General features: G+C 41.4%; 1 protein-coding gene across 3 annotated transcripts; it reads right to left on the reverse strand.

Moving 5' to 3' along the window:
* Positions 1 to 1,536: 1,536 nt before the first annotated feature.
* LOC117825377 (cytochrome P450 2J1-like) lies at positions 1,537 to 8,114 on the reverse strand. Of its 3 annotated transcripts, none has more exons than XM_034701203.1 (10): positions 8,023 to 8,114; positions 6,464 to 6,561; positions 6,042 to 6,207; positions 5,332 to 5,484; positions 5,091 to 5,251; positions 4,044 to 4,214; positions 3,661 to 3,802; positions 2,530 to 2,717; positions 2,281 to 2,422; positions 1,537 to 2,154 (listed from the first exon to the last, which is right to left on the reverse strand). In XM_034701203.1, exons 1-10 carry the CDS (start codon positions 8,072 to 8,074, stop codon positions 1,979 to 1,981), a joined length of 1,449 nt encoding a protein of 482 aa, XP_034557094.1. In that variant the 5' UTR covers positions 8,075 to 8,114; the 3' UTR covers positions 1,537 to 1,978. The 3 variants fall into 3 exon arrangements, with proteins under 3 accessions (XP_034557094.1, XP_034557102.1, XP_034557084.1); XM_034701211.1 differs by lacking the exon at positions 8,023 to 8,114 and adding an exon at positions 7,856 to 7,977 and having other exon boundaries at positions 6,464 to 6,559; XM_034701193.1 differs by lacking the exon at positions 8,023 to 8,114 and adding an exon at positions 6,989 to 7,014 and having other exon boundaries at positions 6,464 to 6,809.
* Positions 8,115 to 10,679: the final 2,565 nt, after the last annotated feature.

Consider the following 10,679-nt stretch of genomic DNA (forward strand, 5'->3'; position numbering starts at 1 on the left):
ACACTCCTGTGCTTCATGGGGCTGAACAAACCGTGACACTATCGAAAACAGATCCCAGGGGATTACCTTTTATAGGTAAGAATTAATGTTGTAGTCAAGACCACATTAATCAAGACCAAGACATGTCCAAGATCAGAGTGCACCGAACACCAAGACAAGACCAAAACATTTAGGGATTGAGAACCTAATCATAACCCTGACCTTGACCCTAACCCTAACCCTAATTATAACCCTTACCCTAACTCTAACCCTAACCCTAATTATAACCCTAACCCAAACCCTAATCAAAACCCTAACCCTATTCCTAACCCTAACCCAAACCCTAATCAAAACCCTAACCCTAACCCTAACCCTAATCATAACCCTTACCCTAACCCTAATCATAACCCTTACCCTAACTCTAACCCTAACCCTAACCCTACTCACAACTCTAACCCTAACCCTAATCATAACCCTAATCATAACCCTAACCCAAACCCTAATAATAACCCTAACCCTTACCCTAACCCTAATCATAACCCTTACCCTAACTCTAACCCTAACCCTAACCCTAATCATAACCCTAATCATAACCCTAACCCTAACCCTAACCCTTACCCTAATCATAACCCAAACCCTAATAATAACCCTAACCCTTACCCTAATCATAACCCTAACCCTAACCCTACTCACAACTCTAACCCTAACCCTAATCATAACCCTAACCCTAACCCTAACCCTACTCACAACCCTAACCCAAACCCTAATCATAACCCTAACCCTAACCCTACTCACAACCCTAACCCAAACCCTAATAATAATCCTAACCCTAACCCTAACCCTAATCATAACCCTAACCCTAACCCAAACCCTAATAATAACCCTAACCCTAACCCTAACCCACACCCTAACCCTAACCCTAACCCTACTCACAACCCTGACCCTAATCATAACCCTAACCCTAACCCTAATCATAACCCTAACCCTAACCCTAATCATAACCCTAACCCTAACCCTACTCATAACCCTAACCCTAACCCTAACCCTAATAATAACCCTAACCCTACTCATATCCCTAACCCTAACCCTAACCCTAATAATAACCCTAACCCTAACCCTAACCCTGACCCTAATAACCCTAACCCTACTCATATCCCTAACCCTAACCCTAACCCTAATAATAACCCTAACCCTGACCCTAATAACCCTAATCATAACCCTAACCCTAACCCTAACCCTAATCATAAACCTAACCCTAACCCTAATCATAACCATAATAAAAACCCTAACCCTAATAATAACCCTAACCCTGACCCTAATAACCCTAACCCTAACCCTAACCATAACCCTAACCCAAACCCTAATCATAACCCTAACCCTAATCATAACCCTAATCATAACCCTAACCCTAACCCTAACCCTAACCCTAACCCTAACCCTTACCCAAACCCTAATAAAAACCCTAACCCTGACCCTAATAACCCTAACCCTAACCATAACCATAACCCTAACCCAAACCCTAATGAAAACCCTAACCCTGGCCCTAATAACCCTAACCCTAATCTTAACCCTAATCATAACCCCAACCCAAACAGCATCAACATCAAACATGAAACATTTAATTCAAAGTGACCAGCACAAATCTTTGTTTGAGTGGATTTGGTGCCCCCCTGTGGACAAAGTGTGTAACAGCAGCTCTGTAGAAGTTGTGTCTTAAGTTAGAGTGTTAAGTTCACGCTAAACATTGAAACTCATTAGTTTGTTATTTAAGTTTCATAAGGTAACTAGTAGACTGTAACATCCAGACTAACCAACATATTGATTCGGACCAATCAGATCGCTTTGTGAACAGCTGGGCAATGCGTTCAGATATAAAAAGGAAAGCTCATTTAACACATGAAAGCTAAATTAGCCTTTGGGTATCAGGAAATCTGGGCACAGTTGCTGCACCTGTCAGGTTAAATGTTTATGATCTGCTCTCAGTCCTTTGGGTTCAGGTTCAGCGGACTCTGGCGTAGATCTTAAAGGGAAATGGCGTGCGTGTGGCTCCAGTGATTCCCTCTGTTCTCAGCTCGACACCATCCAAAGTGGAAAAATAAAACCTCTGAAACAAACTCACAAAAAACAGGAACAGCTCCATTTTTGCCAAACTTTCACCCAGACACGCACGCCGTCCTGCAAGAAAACGGAAAGAAAAACAATGAAAATATCAAGAAGTGAAGAAGTGTTCATTTCAAAAGAACAAAAGTGGCTTCGGTCTGATGATCAGACTGAGAATGATCAGGTAGGTGTTACAGTTACCTGCAGAGAAAGGTAAAAATGCCTCCCTCTTCGCAAACTTTCCGTCAGCATCCAGGAAGTGTTCGGGGTTAAAGGTGTCGGGTGTTTCCCATTCGTTCTTATCAAACAGCACCGAGGTCAGGTTGGGCATCACTGAGGTTCCCTGCAGGAACACAAGAACAAGACATGATTCAGGATCTGTAAGATTTTTAGATCACTGTGCGTCTCTGTTCTGACCCTCTGATGACAGCAGGTTGTAAATAGGTGAACCTTTGGTATGAGGTAACCACCCAGCATCGTGTCATTAGCGGCCATCCTGAGCCCATTCAGAGGGACAATGTTCCCCATCCTCTGGATCTCGTGGATCACAGCGTCTGTGTAGGGCAGGTTGGGTTTGTCAGCCACACTGGGCCGACGTGTTGGTCCGATCACGGCGTCTATCTCTGCGTGGACTTTCTCTGAAATAAAACAGGTTTCATTGAGTACTCAAAGTGACTTCTGCCTTTAAATGAATATAATGGAAAAACATGGATGGCATAACAACTCCCCAAGAGTGAAGCCAAAATGTTTAGAGCTCCCCCTGCTGACTGTCTGCAGTATAGTTAGTAAAGCCTGCCTCCTCCATGTGAACAGATGGGACATGGGTCAAAGTGTAAAATCAAACACAGGTCAAATAAATGTTTGTCAAACATGGTTTCTGTCATTATAGTTAGTTCTTATCATGCTGATTTATGTCTCAGTGTTCATGTTTCTGACTAGTTTACCTTGAATTAGTTACTTTGAAGCAGGATCAGTTTAGATCTGACTCTTCTTCAGAATGGTGACTTTTCTCTCAGAATTCTGATATCAAAGGCAGAATTCTAAAATGTCATCTTTGATCTTAAAGACAGAATTCTAGAATGTTGTCTTTGATCTTAAAGACAGAATTCTAGAATGTCGTCTTTGATCTTAAAGACAGAATTCTAGAATGTTGTCTTTGATCTTAAAGACAGAATTCTAGAATGTCGTCTTTGATCTCAAAGACAGAATTCTAGAATGTCGTCTTTGATCTTAAAGACAGAATTCTAGAATGTCGTCTTTGATCTTAAAGACAGAATTCTAGAATGTCGTCTTTGATCTTAAAGACAGAATTCTAGAATTTTGTCTTTAATCTAAAAGCAGAATTCTAGAATGTTATCCCACACAAGGATCTGTGACGCTGTGGACAGGACCCACGTGAGGACTGGACCTAAGTGAGTGAGCAACAAAGCTTTATCAAGTTAAATATGTATTTGGTTAGGGGAATGGATGGGGGGACATCTCATCGTCTGTCACGGGGGTGTTTTGGCTTCACTCTTGTACATCAGGAGGAGGTGGAGGCACCTTCCATCTTTAGATACGCTCACTGATCTGAACATTCACCCTGAATGTGGCGGTTGTTGATGAGGTAGACGAGGCCCCACTGCAGAGTCTTTGACGTCGTTTCACTTCCAGCCAGAAACAGATCCAGACAACATAAAACCAGGTTTTCATCATCGAAGCCGAGCTCGCCACTTCTTTTGTGCTGTCAGACAAACACACAAACATGTTTTTGTTCTCATAATCAGGGCATAGTTATTCACATTAATCTGATCAGATAAGAGCCATTAGGTTTGATTAAACTGTACCTAATCCTTGACGGGCGAAAAGTAGATTCCCAATTTCAGTCTGGATGATTATTATCCAGATTACACCTTTTAAATAACTACCCCCAGATTATTGATTCCTCATATACAGTAATCTGATCAGATTTTTGAAGTCCTTACTTTCTCGATCAGAAAGGCATCTATGTAGTCTCGAGGGTTGCTGGGGTCCAGATCCAGCTTGTGCCTCTCCACCTCAGCTCGGATTGACACCTCCAGACATTTGGAGTTGCTGAAGATGGCGTTGTGCGGCCCCGGCAGGAGTCTCATCAGAGCTGGGAACGAGTCATAGAGCTGTTCGCAGAGGAAAAATCTGTGGCTCAAAATTTTTTTTATAGAAGAGGAATCTGCATTATTCTTTTATTGAGACCTGAGAAAAAGACAGCGAGTTATACACAGAAATCTGAAATCTAGTTATCCTTCAGGTATGCACACCCAGAGATTAAGGATAATTCTGTTACATGAGCAACTTTGATCAAGGGATTGTTTTCACTGAGTCTCAGTTTGACTGTATCTGTCGTTGTTGAGTCTCAGTTTGACTTTAACTGTATTTGCTGAGTCTCAATTTGACTGCATCTGTTTCTGCTGAGCCTCAATTTCACCGTATTTATCTCCACTGAGTCTCAGTTTCAATGTATTGGTCTTTATAGTGTCTCAGTTTTACTGTATCTCTTTGCTTAGTCACAGTTTTACAGTCTTTATTTGCTATGTCTTAGTTTCACTGTATGTCCCTGCAGAGTCTCAGGTTGCCTGTATCTGTCTTTGCTGGGTCTCAGTTTGACTGAAACTGTCTTTGCCGAATCTCAGTTTGACTGTCTTTGCTGAGTCTCAATTTGACCGTATCTGTCTTTGCTGAGCCTCATTTTCACCGTATTTGTCTCCACTGAATCTCAGTTTCACTGTATCTGCTTTGACGCAGTCTCAGTTTCATTGTATTGGTCTTTAGTGTCTCAGTTCCACTGTGCTTCTTTGCCGAGTCTCAGTTTTACAATATCGTTCTTTGCTAAGTCTCAGTTTCACTGTATGTCTCTGCTGAGTCTCTGTATATTTTGTTTTGGAATATTGCTATGCGATGACCAATCAGAGGCAAGTAATACAGCCATGTAATAATCACAGTTAGCATGCAGGGATGAGCCATGTTAGCCTGAACTAACATTATTTCCATCTCACCAGAGCCCAGATGGAGCCCTCCAGGTACGCCACCTCTGTCAGATTCCTCAGCATGCTGTGAAGGATACTGTCGCTGTAGTCAAAGCGTTTCCCGAACACAATCTGGGAGATGATGTTGGCCACAGCGTAGTTTAAGAGAGGAACCGGATCAAAAGGCTCACCTGAACAAATGAGGTAATCTCTGTCGGTTAACTCTGTTTTTAAATGTTTTTATTCTTCTCTGTTTTAAATCTTTTCAAACCTTTCTCCCTCTCCATCGCCTCCTGAAGATACCGGCTCTCCTCACAGATCCTCTGCTCCATGGAGCTCTCAGCACGACCAAAGGTACGCAACGAGGCCATGGCGAACCGCCGCTGTCTCCTCCACACTCTCCCGTTACTGAAGAAGAGACCCGCTGAGACCCAGACAGACACACAGCATTACTCAGACAGGTTACATCCCTGCAAACACAGATGCTGTGTGTGTGTCAGTAGCGGTTCTAGACCAATTTTATTGGGGGGGCCAGGCTGGGGCCAAGGGTGTTGTCAGAGAGACACATTCAACCCTGACAAAAGAGACTGAGAGGGGCGAGGACCAGCTGAGAACAAACTGGCAAAACATCAGTGCATCCCTTTATACTAGACATATAGACTACTGTGTACTATATCCAAATGCAGACTGACAGCAGCTGTTTGGCACTCAACATGAGTCCCTTAGCGCTCTAAGGGACTGGAACCAAGTGCCACATACATGTGTTCTGCCTGTAACATCGGCGCGATACCGAAGTTTTTTTTATTGTATAATATTTGTTTGCTGTGGAGGGGGGGCCACAGGGGGGTCCAGGTTCAGTTTTACAGGGGCACTGGCCCCTCCCCAGAACCGCCACTGGTGTGTGAGTGTGAGTGTGTGTGTGTGTGTGTGTGTGTGTGTGTGTGAGTGTGTGTGTGTGTGTGTGTGTGTTCTGTAAATCACCAGAGTTCCCTGAATAAATCCGGGTCACCATCGGGCTGTAAGGTCGCTCCACAAAGTTGTCTGCCTGTGTCACTATGGCCTCTTTCACCATCCTCCAGCCGGTCACAAACACGGTGTTGTGTCGGCCCAGACGTATGCAGAAAACATTCCCATAAACATCGGCGAGCTGTGGAAGCAGGAGCAGAGAATGAGCCGCCTGTTCTCCGACATGTGACTGTGATAGGACATTATTCAAGACAATGTGGAGACCTTTGTTCAGGTTTCAAGATTTGCTTTCACATTAAAGTTCCTGTGAGGAGAATTCAGCTGGTTATGAGACAGACTGAAATCATATTGATGCCTAGAATGTCTATTATTCCATCTTTAATGATTGAAACTGCTGCCTGGGTGTCTTCATACATTCAGACATATTCATGTCTTACCTTGGTCAGGTAAATGTGAGGCTGCTGAGCTTCGATGCTGAAGACATTCCCTAACAGAGGGAGGGGTGGTGGTCCAGGAGGAAAGTTTGGTGGATCCTTTTTGTTCAGAAAGTACACCAGGAGGAGAAGAGCAGAAGTAAAGAACAGCAATCCTCTCAGGTTGAGCAGAAGGAACAGATCCTGAAGCCACATCATGGAGCAGAGGAGACGAGCAGGGACTGATCTGGATCTTCAGGTCTACTGAGAGAGGGGATGGGACTCTGCTGACTCACAGCTTCTCCACAGATAAAGAGTGTTGTGTTGGACGGTAAGCGGCCTCTTCATGAACTGTGTGTAATGAAATTAACTGACAACATAACAAAGACTCTGTGTGGAGCAGTATGTAATAATAATAATTTATTTTTCAGTTATTAATCTTTCTGCCTCTTTAAGAAGATGTAACATGGTACCATGTCCTGGCCCATAAAAATATAAAAAGAAAATTAAAAGTTATTAATGACATACTTGCAGACCTGCTTGTCGTACCTAAAGTATCTAAAAGTAGTATGGGAAGTAGAACCTTCGTTATCAGACTCCTCTCCTTTGGAATCATCTACCAGTCAGGGTCCGGGAGGCAGACACCCTCTCTACTTTTAAGAGTAGGCTTCAAACTTTCCTTTTTGATAAAGCTTATAGTTAGTGCTGGATCAGGCTTGGACCCTATCTCAACTCTCAACAAATGTTATCCTCAGACTCTTTCCAAACAGAGCAGGTCTAGACCGTACTCTATGTTCTATTATTAACAAAGACCCAACATCAAGACAGGATAAGATCCAGTCCCATCTTACAGACAGGACTCAGTCTGATCTCATCTTAATCCACCATGAGCAGAGCACTTTGCCGCATTTAGCAAGTTACAGTGGCAAGGACAAACTTCCTTTAACAGGCAGAAATCTCCAGCAGGACCAGACTCATGTTAGACACACATCTGCTGAGACCGTGTTGGAGAGAGGGATAGAGGGAGATGAAGAGAGAGAGAGAGTTGATAGTGATGAGACGGATAGTAGTTATTGTAGCAGCTGGAGTCTGGCATATCCACAGCAGCAGAGATCCAGAGGAACCTATGAGACAAGGGAGCTCAGGGACTCCAGAGAGGTCTATGGTTAATAACTTTCAGTCACTTTTCTATGTTTTTTTGTCCAAATTAAACAGCACTTTATGTTGAAAACTTTTAAGTAGGATTGTAAAAACTTCTGGATTATCTTGATGCCAGCAGAGAGCTAGATTCAGGCTGTAGGACAAGTTTCTCCAACAATTAATGAATATATTTTATTGCATTTCGTTTATTTATTTTAGGTATTAATTGTATCAACTCAAATTAAATCAACTATAAAATTGACTTTAAAATAATACCTGGAAGGGAAACTATAAGAGTGTGAAGCCAATAAGAAGCTTGAATTAATCCCTAATTTAGACACCATTCCTCTTTATATTAACAGACTAAGCTAACAGGCAACAATGACAAACCAGAGTAAAACCAGTTCTTCATCGCACCTCAAACCCTCTGAATGAAACCAGCTGTGTTTGGGAACCTGTTGAGTCTTCTGTCGGAGCTGTTGGGACATTTTTCATGCAGACAGCAGCGACCACGCCCCCTTCTGGAGTTACACGGCATTCAGGGGCTGGCAGAATAATCGGAAAAATGAGTTTCAGTCGCATCTCTGAACAACAAACCTCTGAATGAAGTTATTTTTGTATCCAGCCTGTGGAGAAAGAATCCCTCAGGAGTTTATTCACACTTAAGAATTGTGTGGTCTAAAATTCGTTTTGAATTCACTTTTAATTGGGCTGAATTGTCAGTAGTTAATGGTGACATGTTATAGCCTTTAGTCACTGCTAACATCCACGATTCTAGGTTGGAACATTGAGTACATGCATCTTTCTATTGCTTAAAAGTTATTGCTACAAAAGTTATTGTTAATGCAAACTAGAATGACAAACTAGTGACACATTTAGTTAAAGAAAACAGCTTTGCATTAAAAGTGTAAATAACTTTAACTGTATTATGTGTTTCAAAACTAACTAAAATATAACCCGACCATGGACACCATGTCTTTAGTTTTTGTCTTTGTCATTAGGTTGGTTAAGTAGTATTTTGTGGATGATTGTGTTTGTTCACATTTTATATTTGAATACATTTTTAACATAATATGATGTTTGGAGTTTGTATTACACAAAACCTTTTCTGATATCTTAGGGCCTCAGCCCTAATATGTATCTCATATTACAAAAAAATAAACTAAATCAAACTATTCAAGTATTTTCACAGATCAAAACTAATTTGAAACAAACCAGCGTAAAAATAAAACCTGATGATAAATTAAAAAACATTAAAACCCTATGAACATTAGTCTTAACGTGCAGTTATGGAACGGCCCATTTGCCCGTAGCGTGAGCCGCATGCATGACTGCAAATAATTAGCCAATTAACTAATTGCGCCTTGAAAGCGAGGCTGGTACAAAACGTCATATGTCCAGGGAACCTCTTGGAAAACCCCTATCAAACAAATTCAAATTGCGCATGCCTAATACGCATAAACAACAATACACATGGTGAGCGGCACCGGTGTGACTGAAAGAAGATCAAGAAAAAGCAAAGTTTCAGAAGAAGTTATTTACATTTTATTGGAAGAATATAGAATGAACAAACAGCTATTATCAGCAAGTCAATTGTCAAAGATAACAAACGAGGAGAAAGGAAAAGTTTGGCTTCAGATCTTGAACAGGGTAAATGCGTGTGATGTTTCTGAGCGCACATAGAAGACCTAAAAAATAAAATAAGCAACATGAACCACCTCCACCTGTGGTCCAGGTGAAGGACCACCTGTCCCCCATTGAAGGATGAGGACTTGTTAACGGAGTTGTTTGGGAAGGATTCACTTCACAGTGTTGCTGGTAGGTTACCTAAGAATTATGTTGCGTCTCCTAAATCTAAATTTGCTGTATATTTCCACATTATCATACTTTTACAAATGAATAATTCGATCGCCAAATATCCATTGTCTTTGCATATTTCGTCTTAAACGGTAACACATAATAAGCACGATGTCCTCCATCCTTTAAACCAGTGTTGCTCAACTGGTGGGTCGTTTTGAGTGGGTCGTGGGCCTTCAGCTGGGGGAAAGAAGTGTAAATAAAAATTGTGACACCATGCTTTTTACAGTGTAGAAGAAGACCATCAAAGCATTTTTTTTCTTATGGGAAATAAGCCTGGCTAAACGCAAATAAGCAACTTCATTAAATATGGACTTTATCATATTGATAAAAAAGGACGACAAACACCTCAGTGTGTTGTGTGCACCGAGGTGTTGGCAAGTGAAAGTATGAAGCCGTCAACATCAAAGCGGCATTTGGAAACAAAACACTCCTCTCTCTTGTAATAGCATCATTTTTGTTCTAACATGTTGTGTTATGCCAAAACTACATATTTTTGAATCTCTTTGAAACTAGTTCTCACTAGTTAGACTTACTTGTTTCATGTTTGTGCATAATGTTCTTGAAACCTTGTGTCCCTAATGTGCACTTTTTGATTGGCATTAAAATGCAGCTAAAAGAATGTGGAGTGTGGTTTCTTTTTCTTCTGGTTTCTTTTACCAGAGAAGAACTTATTTTGGTCTGCTACTCACCACTGCACTTTATCATATTATTTTAGCCTGTACATATTAGTCATGCCTATTTGTTTTTCTTTTGTATTTATAGCTGATGTTATTGTTATTATTTGTATTTTATTTTTATTTGTAGGTCTTATTCTTATGCCTTGTACAAAGAGATCACAGTTTACCCAAGTCAAATTCCTTGTGTGTTCAACCATACCTGGCCAATAAAGCTGATTCTGATTCTGAAAGGACATATTTCTTTTTCTAGCATCGCCACTTGCTGGTCGTTTTGGGTTTACCAGTACACTTGTTTATTTTGTGTGTTGGTATAATCTGATATTCTGTATCTCAGGTTCAAACTTAACCATCTTTATATTAAATCAATTTGATAAAATGAAAAATGTGTCTTGATTTGGGTCGGGACTTCTCGCTAAGGGGTGAGTCCAGTCCCGAAGCCAGACCAGTTGAGAACCACTGCTTTAAACAGCCTAACAGGTGCGGTAATCCTGCCGTTAGCACCTGGAATGGTGGGGTCTTTTTCACCATAAATTCAAACGGCCCGTTTTCATCGCTAAAGGCTG

Source organism: Notolabrus celidotus, chromosome 2, assembly GCF_009762535.1.
Source record: "Notolabrus celidotus isolate fNotCel1 chromosome 2, fNotCel1.pri, whole genome shotgun sequence".
Taxonomy (NCBI): domain Eukaryota; kingdom Metazoa; phylum Chordata; class Actinopteri; order Labriformes; family Labridae; genus Notolabrus; species Notolabrus celidotus.

Excerpts from the sequence above, each read along its gene's own strand:
- LOC117825377 (XM_034701193.1), bottom strand. The coding sequence starts at position 6,658 with ATGATGTGGCTTCAGGATCTGTTCCTTCTGCTCAACCTGAGAGGATTG. Across the intron at positions 5,252-5,331 it reads GGCGATGGAGAGGGAGAAAG|GTGAGCCTTTTGATCCGGTT; the intron begins GTTTGAAAAGAT and ends TCATTTGTTCAG. Across the intron at positions 4,215-5,090 it reads AGGGCTCCATCTGGGCTCTG|CTCTATGACTCGTTCCCAGC; the intron begins GTGAGATGGAAA and ends CTCTGCGAACAG.